Here is a 13,199-nt window from a genome sequence, read left to right as displayed (position 1 = left end):
TGTAAGGCCATGGTCTGGCTCTTCTGGCTGTCCAGGTCCCCCTGAGTCCCGTGGGAATGGTGTAACTGCAGTGTTTCTGTGAAAACATGTTGTCCTCTCTAATATTTTTTTTTTTTTCAAATTGTCTCCCCTCAACCAAAATCCATTCCTCTGCCAAAATCCTACCCGTAGCATGATGGTCACCAATTAGTGACTAAGAAGCATCCTTCCTTATGACTCTGCTTCATCTCCCTCCTTGCTGCCTAGTCAAGCTGTAAATGTATATGCTGCCCTGCAGGCATTCCTCCTTTGGATTAGAATGCCACTGGAGTGCCTGGCCTGGGAAGGAGTCCCTCTGTCAGTCAAACACAGAGACTTCCAGGACTCTGTATGAATTTATTATAAACCATTATTCATTTTTAAGTACCGCTTGTAAGTGGAGAGAGGGTCACCCCATCACTTCCCTCTGCAGCTGAAGGAGGCTGGTACTGCCCCTTTTCTCTGTTGCTGTACAAAGCTGAGCATCTTCGCAGTGGTACGACCTGAAGTGTCATATCTTGATCCTGATTTCTGCTCATGAAACAGTTCTTTCCATTCCCCACAAAGGATGACATCAGGAAAATGAACAAGGAGCCTGGGGATGGAGGTGGGTTACAGAGGTGCCTTAGTAATTCAGGGGTCAGCAATTCAAAAGACAGCAATAGCACAGGGACTAAAGCAAAGGCCTCTTTGTATTTATCTTCTTCACGGTGTGAAGTTTAGACAGGTCTCCAGATGTGAGGAGGAGAATCTGAACACAAACATTCCATGTTTATGTGTCGCTCTTCCAGTCAGAAACCCACAGGGAAAGTAGTTTGGCAGCCACCTCAGGAATGGATGGATGCAGGATCATGGACCACGTTCAGTGCAGGCTTGGGTGTGGCTGCACTTTATTTCTGCTCCAAAGTCGTGTCTGTTTAGAGAACCTGCACCTTTTGGAGGATCTGCACTGGTTTGATCCTGTAAGAAAATGGGTTATTCTGGCTCTCTGAGCAATGCTCAGAAAACTTTCCTTTTCCCTTGCAGACCCCCTGGATCATGAACCTGCTGTTTCTCCCTTGCTCCCACGGAAGGAGAGGGTGGCCCTGGAGACCAGTTTGAATGAAGATGAGCGGCTGCTTCCAAAAGACAAAAAGCACAACCTCTTCAGTGCCCTGATCAAGAAGAAGAAGAAAACTGCCCCTACCCCTCCGAAACGGAGCAGCTCCTTCAGGGAGATGGATGGACACGTGGAGCGCAGGGCAGGCGGGGAGGAGGAGTGCAGGGATGCTGGCAACGGAGCTTTCATTGCCCCCCCTGCAGACACAGCTGACCCCTCCAAGTTCCAGAGCCCAAGCAATGGGGCAGGTGTCACCAATGGGGTTGTGACTGGGAACTCTGGGTTCTTATCTCCCCACTTACGGAAGAAGTCCAGCACGATGAGCAGCAGTCGAGGGGTGGCTGGTGAGGAGGAGAGCAGTTCCAACTCCAGCAAGCGTTTCTTGAGGTCCTGCTCAGCCTCCTGTGTGCCCCATGGAGCGAAGGACACAGAGTGGAAATCCGTGACGCTGCCTCGGGATTTGCAGTCCACGGGGCGCCAGTTTGATTCCTCCACTTTCGGGGGGCACAAAAGTGAGAAGCCAGCGCTGCCTCGGAAGCGGGCAAACGAGGCCAAGGCTGACATTGCTGTCAGGGGAACAGTGACCCCTCCTCCACGGCTGCTTAAGAAGAATGAAGAGACTGCTGATGATGTGTTCAAAGATGCAGAGTCAAGCCCTGGTTCCAGCCCTCCCACCCTGACGCCAAAACTTGGCCGTAGGCAACCTGCTGCCCCTCCTTCCTCCAGCGGGCTCCACAAAGATGATGGAGTCAAATCCAGTGCCTTAGGTACCACTGTGATGATGGACCAAGGTTCTGCTGCCAAACCCAGCCCTGCTGGGTTCGTGGGGACCAGCAAAGCTTCCTCTGAGGAGCCACGCCTGAGGAGGCTCAAGCAGACCTCGGAGTCGGCAGGGAAGGACAAAGGGAAGTTATCGAAGCTGAAACCAGCCCCTCCACTCCCACTGTCTTCATCCTCCATTGCCAAGCCTGGGAAGGTTTCTCACAGTCCCAGCCATGAAGCAGCAGCAGATGTGGTGTCTGGGCCGAAATCCAAACAGTTGACTCAGGTTGGAGAGGCTGCAGGCGGCGATGCTGTCAAGCCAAACCAGTCAGGGGAAAGTGTGAAAAAGCTGGGGATCCCCTCTGTACCAAAGCCACAGTCCTCTACAAAGCTGCTGCTGAGCACAGCAACCCCAGCTGCCTCTTCCTCATCCATACCCTCTGCCCCAGGCGGGGACCAGACATCATCCACAGCCTTCATTCCCCTCATATCCACCAGGGTCTCTCTGCGGAAGACCCGGCAGCCCCCGGAGAGGATTGCCAGTGGCACCATCACCAAAGGGGTGGTGTTGGAAAGCACCGAGGCTCTCCGGCTCGCCATCAGCAAGAACTCTGAGCAAATGGCCAGCCACAGCGCTGTCCTGGAGGCTGGCAAGAACCTCTACACCTTCTGTGTGAGCTATGTGGACTCCATTCAGCAGATGAGGAACAAATTTGCCTTTCGGGAGGCCATCAATAAGCTGGAGAACAACCTACGGGAGCTTCAGATCTGCCCAGCGACCGCTGGCAGCGGCCCCGCGGCCACCCAGGACTTTAGCAAACTGCTCAGCTCTGTGAAAGAAATCAGCGACATTGTTCAGAGGTAGCAAGAAACCAGGCTGAAAAACAAACAAGTGAATCAATCAATCACAATGGGCCAAAGCCAGCTGTGGAGAGAGTAACGTGTGGACTGACAGTGGAGTGGGGCGTTCAGGTCAGGACTGTGCCAAGGACACAGACTGTGAACGGATGCCCCAGCTCTGAAGGCAGGGCCGTGTTCAAGAGGCACTTCCCACCCTCTGAACTCAGATTCCCTGTGTTTCATATACTTGTAATCATCTTATCTGTGGAGTTCTTGCCTTGTGGACTACAAGTCTAAATGCTGATGTCACACCATGCCTTTTTATTAATATTTTATTGTTTTGGACAGACCATTAAGACTGAAGCCAGACTGGTGGACACTGAGATACCATCCTCCTCAGGAGGATTTTGTACTGCATTTTTGTCCCCTTCCTCTGCCCCCATGTACATGTGGATGAGTGTTTGGATAGCAATATACCCACTGCATTTCTTGGGAGAGTTTGCCCAGCACACAGCCCTGGCCCAAGTCTGTCATTTACCTGACACTAATGCAACAGATTTGGTGCTTGGGAGGGAAGGGGGAAAAGTTATTAATGTAAGGTTTTTTTAATGACAGAATGCTACAAGTGATGATTGCCCAAATTCCTCCTCTGATTCCACCCGCTACCCTTTGTTTCTGTGTTTTCAGTAGTTTCTCAGTGTTGTTGAGCTCCAGTGAATTGCTTGGGCTTGCTGTGTTGGAGGCAGCACCCGCTGATGTCACAGCCCAGGAGCCTTTGTGGATCTCCCTCAGCAGCAGAACAGGCCTGGAGAAGGCCTGGAGGAGGCTGTGCTGTGGTGATGTCTGACACTAAGCAGGCTGTGTTTGGGGTGGGGGATCACAGAGCTTGGGCAGTGGGAAGAGACGGCTCGGGGTGAGCTCTGAGACACCGCTGTGCCTCCAGTCCTGGCTGAGCCTGCACATCTCAGTGGGTGAGAGCTGCTGTGTCTCCAGCTGAATTTCCAGCTTTTTGTTTTGTGAAGGAAGATGGAGCCTGGCCACTGCCCTCCTGCAGAGCCCTGTGCTTTGAGGGGCTGTGGTGCCTGCCTTTCTGTGCCACTGGAACCCCCTGGGAGGAGCTCCAGTGCCATGGGGTTAAAAGCATTTCTACCTTCATGCCAGCATGGTTCCATCCAGCATCAAACAAGGATCTGTGGAGACTGCAGACACTTCTCTGGGGTGCATCTCCCGAGGAAACTGCCACAACATGCTGACAGCAAGACTCCTGGCCTTCCTTGCCAAGGTCCTGTGACCTGCCCAATTAATGCTGGGAACTAACTGTGACTTGTGACAATAGTGAAAGAACAAGGTTTAGGGCTATTAACAGTGCAATTTAACTCCTCTTAACAGTTCAAAACATGAGAAAAACACATTTTCCATTTTCTGTTCCCCTGTAACTCATGACCCCTCTTGTGTATCTTAAACACTAATTGCCTTCAATTGTATTTTATGCTGTTCTCTTTGGAACTGTTTGTTTTGTATATGATTTCTAGTAGCTCACTCTTGTGTGTTCATGCCACTTCTCACCCTCACAAACAGCCATGACTTAACACGTGACAAATGTTCAAAAGAAAATACACACTTCTGCCACAGGCTGCCTTTAAAAATGTAAGAAAAAACCCAACCCTTGAATCGTCTCTTTCCTGGAGGTACTGTTTTTACTTTGATAACATATTGTGCCACTATATTATACATTTGTATCTTGTTATTACACACTTTTGTAGACTTGTCTTTTTTTACAGTGTGTAAATAGCTCTGTCCTTCATCTCTGTGATACTTAAGGGGGTCGTTTCCCCTTTAATTTAGTCCAGTACAGATTGTTTCTGTACGTGACTTTCTATTCTTCTCTCTTTATTTCCATTTTTTTGATTTGTTTTTTATTCCAGTCTCTCTTGCGTAGTATATTTAAAAATAAATCAATGTTGAGGAAAACTTGTGTTTGTCTGTTAGTCTTTTCCAACCCAGTTGACTCCCTTTAGACTCTTCATCCAAAACCAGGAGTTCCCTGTTTGGGTGGTTCAGTGTGACCCTTCAGCACAGTGGGATGGTCAGAGCCAGGCCAGCAGCCCCTTCCCATGTTCCTTTGATCTGACTCTGAAAAGTCAGGAGAGAAGAGAGATGCACAGAGTAAGACTGTGTCATCACCTCTTCTGAATCAAAGACTGCTGTTGTCTTCAAGAAGATTTATATCAGAGATTTGACTAAACTTTTCCTCAGTTAATGGTTTGTATTCTGTAATTCAGCTGCTGTTGTGTTTTCCTTCTCCTCTGCTGTGAAATGACCCATGAGTTTCTCTCCTTATACAGTTCCCTTCATTTCTGGTTGTCCATTCTTATTTTCTGTTTCCCTTCAGCCTTTCTAGTAAACCTTGAGGGAGGGACATTTCCAGGTACTGAGCAGCCTCTAAAATGAGCCACTGCCTTGATATAATGAAGATGCTAAAGACTAAAAAATGGATGAGAAGGAAACAAGAGCAGGTGACAGTGTGTGGTGTGTCTGAGGTCCCACACTTCCACTGTGATATTTTAGGGTTGTAGCCCAGTTCTCTGCATTTCTCAATAAGTCCCTGGTGAAATCTGTGAGTCCTGGCACCGGTATCTGCTCACTCCTGGGTTGGGAGAACAAGGCTCATGGGGAACCTTGGCCTGCTGTGACAGCAACTGCATTGGGCTGCTGCTGGTGAGGCTGAAGAGGATGAAGGAGAAGCAGGAGGATGAATATAAACAAAAGAATATAAACAAAATTAATGGCCTGCACTTGGAAAGGCACAGGCACAGCAAAGGGGTCTGCAGTGAGCAGAGCTGCAGCACCCTGGGAGTTCTGGGTGGGATTGTGACCCTGGCAAAGGTCAGTGTCCAAACTTGAGTTTGGTGAGTAACTGTGGAAGATGGAGAAGCTACACCTGCCCCTAAGTACAATCACTCCTGGTGGTTTCCATCTCTGCTGCCTTTGGGACTGCTCTGTGGTGTCGTGGGAAGGCAGAGGCCAGCTGACCTGGCTGGGGAAAGCCCCCAGATCTGCAGTGTTGGGAGTGAGAGAGAGGGGATTAAAGGCTAAATTTAGCTGAGTACAGTAGGAGTTGATTTAACAGATCGATGCATTTAACAGTTTGATTGCTCCAATTTTCAAGGCTATTGAGCTTGAAAGTGAGAGTGCTCTGGGGGAAAAATAGCTGTGTTTGTGGTTTTGTTTTGGTTTTCATGTCTTTTGAAATTACAATGTTCACTCTTTTAAGTTTTCCTTTAATGTCATCTTGCTTTTTGTTGAGAAGTTGCTTGTCACGAGATGTAAAATGTGGTCAGTGTTTTACACTCACTCTTTTTCTTACAAGCCCCACGTTTTTATGGTCAGGCTGGGCCAGAGGTGTTTTCAGGTGTGCCAGACCACTGCCCCAGGATGGTCAGGGACAGCCCACAGCCTCTCCCTTGGCTGGTGTTCATCCTTCCACTACTGAAAAGAGGGGAAAGTACACCTAAGCACAGCGTCACCTCTGAGGAGAGGCTTCCTGTCATCACCTGTGCCTCTAAAAGCAGGCTGGCAGCAGAGTGGGACACACTCCTTGTCCGAGGGTGAGACCTGGCCTGGGTGGGCTGCTGAGAGTGATGCTCCTGGATCAATTCCTGGTCAGTCCTGATGCCTTGGCAGTGCCAGTGCCCCTAAAGCTGTGGGTGAGGGACAGCCCTCGGTCATTTCAGTGTTGAGGCTGGGCTCAGAGCTGTTCTCCCTGGCAGTGCTGCTGCTCAGGGCTCAATGGTACATGCAGCTCAGCAGAAAGCTGACCTGCAAACCAGGCTGTGCTGAACGCTTTCCCAGCAATCCTCAACCCCTGTTAAGGGTTCTGTGTTTGTCCTACCATCTATTCTGCTGGTAAAAGTCCCACCTGTGCTCCTGCAGCCTGCATGACCCAGTTACGATACACAGAGCCTCTTCACGAGTCCCTCGGACACAATTAAAGCAGGCTCTTCCTCTGCAGAGGATCCTGTGTGTTTCTGAGATTTTCTATTCTTGTTGTGTGTTTTTGTAGTGCTGCAGGTGTGCCCGGGGTGGAGGAACCTTGAGGGGCAGCCCATGGATGGGAGCAGATGAGCAGAGGCTAGGGGAGGGAAGGTTAGTGGGGTGTTCCATGGAGAGTGCCAGCAGTGATGGCAATGCCTGCATTGCTGTCTGCTGGCTGTTTGATCCAGCTCCTTTGGGATTGATGGGTGGGTTCCAGCTCTCCACCTCTCAAAGGAGTTTGGGGTCTGGGTGTCCCCTCAGGAGCTGCTCCCCCCATCAGGAGCAGAGGAGCTGGGAAGGGGTGTAGCTTCCTGTGGGAGGTGGGTGGGAGATACCGTGTCCAGTGTGCAGGGATGGGCTTTCCAGCCCCTCAGGGGTCCTTCTTGGCATCTTCCCCCCTCCTTTCTCCCAGCCACACCCCCAGGCTCCAGGCAGTTATTTTCCATTCACTTTTACCTCCCCTCCCCAGCATTAATCGCCAAGGAGGAGCAATCAAGAGCCTGGAATGCTGCCTCTTCCCAGGCACCCCAAGATGTGCTCAGGGGAGTTCAGGGATGCCATGGCCCCTCAACTGCCCCATGTCACGGCCTGGCAGGAACCCCTTTCCTGACAGAGGGTGAGGATGGTGATGGCACTGCCCTGGTGGCACCGAGCTGCCCATCAAGGAGCCCTGAGGTGTGGGGGCTGAGCTCAACTCTGTCCCACCTGCCAAATAAGTGCTCCAATTTTCAGTGAGTTCTACAGAAGTTATTGCACATCAATCAAAGCCTCGTTATGTGTGAGCTTTTATGAGGCTGTTCTGAGCCTGTTCCTCTCTGGGACTTGAGTGCAGGAGTCCAGGCATCCCCGCAGCCACAGCATTGCCCAGCAGGTTTCCTTTCCCTTTCCACAGCAGTCAGTGCCACTTTCCCCTGCAATGATCCATCACAGAAAAGCCAGGGATTTACCAGCCCTCACTAACCCAGAGTTACTCCAAAACTCTTCCCCTTCCTTCCTTCCATCCCTCCCCCCGACTCCAGCGCAGGGTAAAATTGATCAGCGCGTGTTTATTGATGGTTTGAACACTCGAAAGAAAGGGGTGGGGGGAAGTCGTTGCCATAGAAACATCGATAAAGCTCCGTCTCCTCTGTGCGATGCGAGCGCGGCGCCTGCGTCCCGATCCGAACAGGGGGCCTTTGCTGGGGCAGGAATCTGAGAGGATGGGGATGGGTTTGGGGGTGCCCGGGGGCTGTGTGGGCTCAGCCACCCTGAGTGCTGCCGGGGGTCGCTGCTGTGCTCCCCAGTGTGGGATGGTCGGGGCTGCAGGGGAGGAAATGCCCTTCCTCACCTTCGCAGCCATCGCCATCCTCGCGTGAGGGACAAATCCTGGCGCTGTGTCCCTGCGAGCCTGGAGTCCCTCCCGTTCTGCAGCATCCCGGGATGAGCCTGGTCCTGTTCCTCCATGGCTCCCTGGACCTGCTGCCCCACGACTGTTTTCCCCTGGGTTCCAGCTCCTCCATTCAGCCTCAGCCACTGCTCCTGCTGTCAGAACGACTCACGCAACACTGCATTAAGTGCTGTCTGCTTGATGGATATTACAATGCACCTCTTGCAGCCTGATTTAGGGTTTTTTTTTTAAATCTTTTTATTCCCCCAACCAAGTCCTGCCACGGTCTCTGATTTTTGAGGGTGCAATTTAGCGCTTGCAAATCATCTCCCGGCTCATTTTTGTGCCTGCAATGAAATATCAGCAGTGGCTCAGTGTGTAAGTTGCTGTTAGTGCCTGCAGCAGGTAGTTAGAGCTCTGATTGCTGGTACCTCTGGCAGGCACAGAGAAAACTGGGATTGCCAGGGCTAAATCTGCCCAAAAACGAGGAGGGCAGTGGCTGGGCAGTGGAGCTCTTGCTGTGCTGGCTTTTGAGGCTAATGGTTCCCAAAGCTGTACCACAAGTGACTGGAGCACCAGTGACACCGAGCACCTCCCAGTGGTCCTGGTAGGTGCAGGAGTTCTTGTTTCAGTCCTTCTGCACCCGAGTTCCTCAGTAGCTACGGCTGGGATTAGGTGGTGATGAGGCCAGGAAGGCATCAGGAAGGGCCAGGCTGTCAGGCAGGAGCTGGGATGGTGTGACAAGGGCACTGAAGGTCAGGCTTTGCCATCTCACCCTGGTGAGGAGTTTGGGGGCTGGGACATGAGCGGGGCACTGGGACTGTGGCAGGACTGGTGGTGCCAGGGCAGGGTTCCATGCTCACACCAGGGGCTGCTAAGGACAAGATTTTCTCGAACCCCGCTGCTCTGCCCTGGTTTTGCAGGCAGGAGCTGCCTCGTGTAAGAGGCATCTTGACACTAAGCAGAATTTGCTGCCCGAGGGACTTTTCCTTAATAGGCAGGAGAGCAGCAACTCGGTGGAGGGCTCTGAAGGACCCTCTCCTCCCTGACGGCTGGCCCTGGACTACAGGCAGTCCCTGGGGACTGTCACCACCAGGACTATCCTGCTGTAACCCTCCAGCCTCGCTGCCTGGTCCTACTGGCACTGACCATCCTCTTGTGCCATCCCTGCTCTCTGCCAGCGCTGCAGACCCAGCACCAGGCCCAACAAAAGATGTGTGTGATCAGGGAAGGGATTTGGTGATTTCTCCTCAAGGCACCCTCCTCTTCTTACATTGCATGGGTCGGGAGCAGGGATGAGAGATTTAGAGCAGAGCTGGAAGTGGAACAAACGCAGAATCCCCCCCCCCCAAAGCAACCCCAGCAGCAAAACCCCCCCCACACCCTTTTGTCCGAGCAAACCCAAGGGAGACGGAAGGGAAGGACGGGACGGGGTGACCCGCAGGAGGTGGGGAATCAAGTCCAAGCTCTCATCTCCCAAAGCGGAAGGTGAAGCCCCCTTTTTTCCTGTTGTAGCCGTTGAGTTCCTCTGCCAGGTTCCCCAGGGCGCCGCTGCGCTTCTCCCCTGCCATGGTCAGCAGCTCGGGGTCCCCCCGCCTGCCCGGCCCCGCTCCGTATCCCCGCAGCTCCCGGGCGATGCTCAGCAGCGCATCCAGCTCCTCGCTTCTCCTCCGCTTTGCCCCTGCCCTCCAGCCGGGACCCCGGCCCTCCGCCGCCGTTTGCCAGCCGGGAGCGAGCGGAGCCCCTTCCCCGGGGGCTCCCGGCTCCCAGCGCTCGCCAGGAGGGAAGCAGGCTCCCAGGCTCAGGAGGAAGAGGCAGGACAGCGAGTAGGGCGCTCTCATCTGGGGGAAGCACAGGGAGAGGAAGGAATGTCAGTGAAGCATCTCGGGCAGCGGCTGAGGCGGCAGCACGGGCTGCCCTCGGCAGTTCCCCATCCCTGCTGCAGCACCCCCAAACCAGCCCTGCGGCCCCCGCTAGAACCCCCCGAGCACCCACTGCTCCTTCTGCAGCCTCCAGCACCAGCCGGGGCTCTGAGCTCCCCCCGCCTCCTTGAGAGCTGCTGCCCTTCATCGGCACAAATTCCGATGTGCTGGGCTGTGCTGGGGGCTCCGGAGCTGCCCGCTCCTCCTGGAGGCGTCACCCTGAGGGTCCCCACGAGCGGGTCCTGCCCGCTGTGCCTGGCTGGGACAGAGGAAGGTGCTCGGCATCCCTCGGCTTCGTGGGGCTCGGACCTGCACTGGCAGAGGGGTCTGAGTAGAGCAGGAGGGAGTGAAGTCCTGGGCCTCGTGCGATGCCACAGGCAATGGGTGACCTTCAGCAGGGCTGCTCTGCCTCCCTTCCTCCTTCCACAAAGGCTCAGGAAGAGAAAACGGGTTGTATTATTACTATTATTATTATTAATAATAATAATAATATAATCATTATCATTATCGTTATTATTACTATTCCCTGGAGATTTTGCCTTAAAAGCTGCTGCAGGCGCTGGGGGCCAGGCTGGCTGCTCCATGCTTGCCCAAGGGGGCTTTCTCACTGAGTTTCTCACTCCTGTGCCAGACCCAGGTGCACTCAAGCTCCTGCCTGTCCTTCCCAACACCCCACAGCCCGGAGGCTTCACTTCGGGCTCACCCCCACCTTCTGCACACCTCGCCTCTGCTCTGCTCTCCCCTCTTTTTGCACCCCGTTGCCCATCGCGGAGCCAAATTGCTGAGTCCCGTTCTGGGGGTGCTGGTGGGTCCCCAGGTGCTTCCCCCAGCCTTTGGCTCCTGCCTGGCTGTGCTGCCCATCGAGGCAGCGGTGTAAAGCAGGGACAGACAGACAGACAGACAGACAGACAGCGGTCACGTACCTCTGCACCTCGGCGCTGCCCAGTGCTGCCACCCCTGGCACCTCTCCTGTGTCGGGATGAGCGGGCAGCCCGCCCTGGGCCATTAAATAGCCACAAGCGCTGATTGCCATGTCAGCCCTTGGACGTGTGGCCACAGAGAGAAGAGGGTGGGATCCTCGGGGAGGGAGCTGAGGGGGATGGAGGGGTTGGTGGAGCTGCCACAATGGGAACACAGCAACACCACTCATTAACGCGCCGCCTTCATTAGCTGCCTCATTTGGAGGAGCAGCTGGGAGCCGGCCTTGTGTCCCTGGCAGTTGTCATGGAGGATGGAGGGTCTCATCTGGGGACCCAGGTGTGTCCCCTTCATCTGCCTGGTGTGTCCTTGTGTGCAGCCCTTGGGGGTCCCACACACACAGATTTGTGTGTACAGGCACCACTGGAGACTCCAAACCCAAACTGGAGACCCCTGCACCCCCAAACCTGCCTGGGCCTGGCCCCACATGGACATACCCAAGTGCTCCCACCCTCCCTGGTCAACACAGGCAGCCACCAGTGCTGGAACATGGTCCCCAAAGGCACCCTGCTGTCCCCTCCAGGTCTGTCCTGGGCTGTGGCAGTGGAATGTGAAGTGGGCAGCAGAGAGGGGCTGGGGGCATCGCTCGCTGCTCTGTCCATCGGAGCAGGGAGCAGGACCCCTTGGCACAGACACCTGCCACTCTCCCAGTCCCAGCCCCAGGGCCACCCCAAGGTCCTGCAGGGGCTGGTTTGGGCTGGAGCCCCGGGAAGCCTCCTCAGCCCCCTGGGTCTCCCCAGCTCTTGTGTTGCAGAGCGGTTTCAGTGCGGTGGGCAAGTTCCCAAGGATGCCGTGCCACGAGCCCTGGCACAGGGAAGGAGCCAACCCCCAGCACAACCAGGAGCTGCAGTGATTCAGTGCCACTCCCTTTGCTGTCACCAGAGCAGGTCCCCCAGCTGTGTCCCCACGCTGCAGCACGGCTGTCACACGGTGGGTAACGATGAGATCCTTTTATTAAGGAGTTTAGAAAGTCCACATGTACAGCATTGGACACACTCACACACGACCTAGACTTCACAGCACTGCTACACACCATGGCCTGGCCCAGGGCTTCTCTGGGAAGGTTCATGGCCACACCCCAGACCCCTGGTCACCCCTGCCCACCCCTTTCCAGGGAGTGTCACCACAGGTGGGTTTAATCTAATCCGTGGCCATGGAGCAATGCATGAGCTCTTGGGAATAATCCTGGGAAATCCTGCATCTTGGCATGGATTAAATACCTCTCGTGCAAGTCAAAACAAAGTCTCTGGGGGGTCCTGGGTGACACAGGCAGTTACACTGGGGTGTGCTACCGACAAACCAACACACAACGTTCCCACCCCAGCATGGCACAACGCCAGTGGAGGGGTCTGGGGGGATGAGCCTTCCCACCCAACATGTGGTTCCATGTGCATTCCTGCCCAAAGCATCAGAAAACCCAGCTACAGCTAATCCACCAAAATAACTGATTGAAAAGTAACGATGGGTGCAGGCAGGACCCTTTCCAGAAAGGTCCAGTGGAATACAGGAAGCTCCTTGGAAGCTGTGCTGAGAAATGCCACTGCTGAGTTCCCCCAGGTCCCATCGTTCCAGAGAGCCAGCCTGGCCAGCTGCTCTGGGCATGGATGGAGTGCACAGAGCTGAGTGCCCTTCACTCAGAGCTCATCCCCACCTGAGGGCTCTGAAGAATCTCTCTGGCAGGGTAAAAAGCTGCGGTGATCCCAATGCATCATTTGTCCATTTCTCTGTCAGGGCAGACAGACAGGGACTCACCCAGTAGGTGTGAGGGCTTGTCCAGCACAAGATCCAAGGTGGGGAAGGCTTAATAAAAAGAATCACAGAGGGAAGTACAAACCTGGTGCAGTTGGGAAGCTGAGCCTTTGATCTCCCTGTGCTTTAAGCTCCCCTGGAAATGGAGATAGTGGGAGTTTTCCTCCCCTCCTCAGTCCATCTGTAAGTCTGATGGTGCTTCTTGGAGCCAGGGCTCTGCTGTAGCACAGGCAGAAAATGATGTAAAGGGTGGCAGGGTTCTGTCTGTCCCTTCCCCTCCTGGTCCAGAGTCTGCTCACATTTGGTTCTCTTTTTTTTTTTGGACAAAATCCCCCGTGTGAGTCCTTCCAGGGAGCCAGCAGGAGACATCAGTCCCACACCCCATGGCAGCTCCTGCTTGGGCTGGCTGCTGCTGCTGCCCGGTTATCAG

The 13,199-nt window shown here is 54.1% G+C and overlaps 2 protein-coding genes across 4 annotated transcripts in view; one reads left to right on the top strand and one right to left on the bottom strand.

The window, feature by feature from the left end:
• ABL1 (ABL proto-oncogene 1, non-receptor tyrosine kinase) overlaps nucleotides 1-4,680 on the top strand; it is a 77,399-nt gene extending 72,719 nt beyond the window's left edge. For both annotated transcript variants that reach the window (XM_005527279.3, XM_005527280.3), the window contains exon 11: nucleotides 1,045-4,680. In XM_005527279.3, coding sequence (XP_005527336.2) covers nucleotides 1,045-2,744 — 1,700 coding nt within the window. In that variant the 3' untranslated portion in view covers nucleotides 2,745-4,680. The remainder of the gene's footprint in view (nucleotides 1-1,044) is intronic.
• Nucleotides 4,681-9,575: 4,895 nt separating this feature from the next.
• On the bottom strand, nucleotides 9,576-11,007 carry QRFP (pyroglutamylated RFamide peptide). Of its 2 annotated transcripts, XM_088065891.1 has the most exons (3): nucleotides 10,966-11,007; nucleotides 10,352-10,474; nucleotides 9,576-9,961 (listed from the first exon to the last, which is right to left on the bottom strand). In XM_088065891.1, exon 3 carries the CDS (start codon nucleotides 9,959-9,961, stop codon nucleotides 9,590-9,592), a length of 372 nt encoding a protein of 123 aa, XP_087922017.1. In that variant the 5' UTR covers nucleotides 10,352-10,474; nucleotides 10,966-11,007; the 3' UTR covers nucleotides 9,576-9,589. The 2 variants fall into 2 exon arrangements, with proteins under 2 accessions (XP_087922017.1, XP_005527338.1); XM_005527281.2 differs by lacking the exon at nucleotides 10,352-10,474 and having other exon boundaries at nucleotides 10,966-11,006.
• Nucleotides 11,008-13,199: the final 2,192 nt, after the last annotated feature.

The sequence above is a fragment of the Pseudopodoces humilis genome, chromosome 22 (genome assembly GCF_049639895.1).
Source record: "Pseudopodoces humilis isolate 2021_Gansu_Grassland_sample_001 chromosome 22, ASM4963989v1, whole genome shotgun sequence".
Classification (NCBI taxonomy): domain Eukaryota; kingdom Metazoa; phylum Chordata; class Aves; order Passeriformes; family Paridae; genus Pseudopodoces; species Pseudopodoces humilis.
Note: the sequence above shows the minus strand (reverse complement) of the source record. Positions and strands in the feature narration are given on the sequence as shown.

Coding starts and splice junctions, on each gene's coding strand:
- QRFP (XM_088065891.1), bottom strand. CDS start 9,961: ATGAGAGCGCCCTACTCGCTGTCCTGCCTCTTCCTCCTGAGCCTGGGA.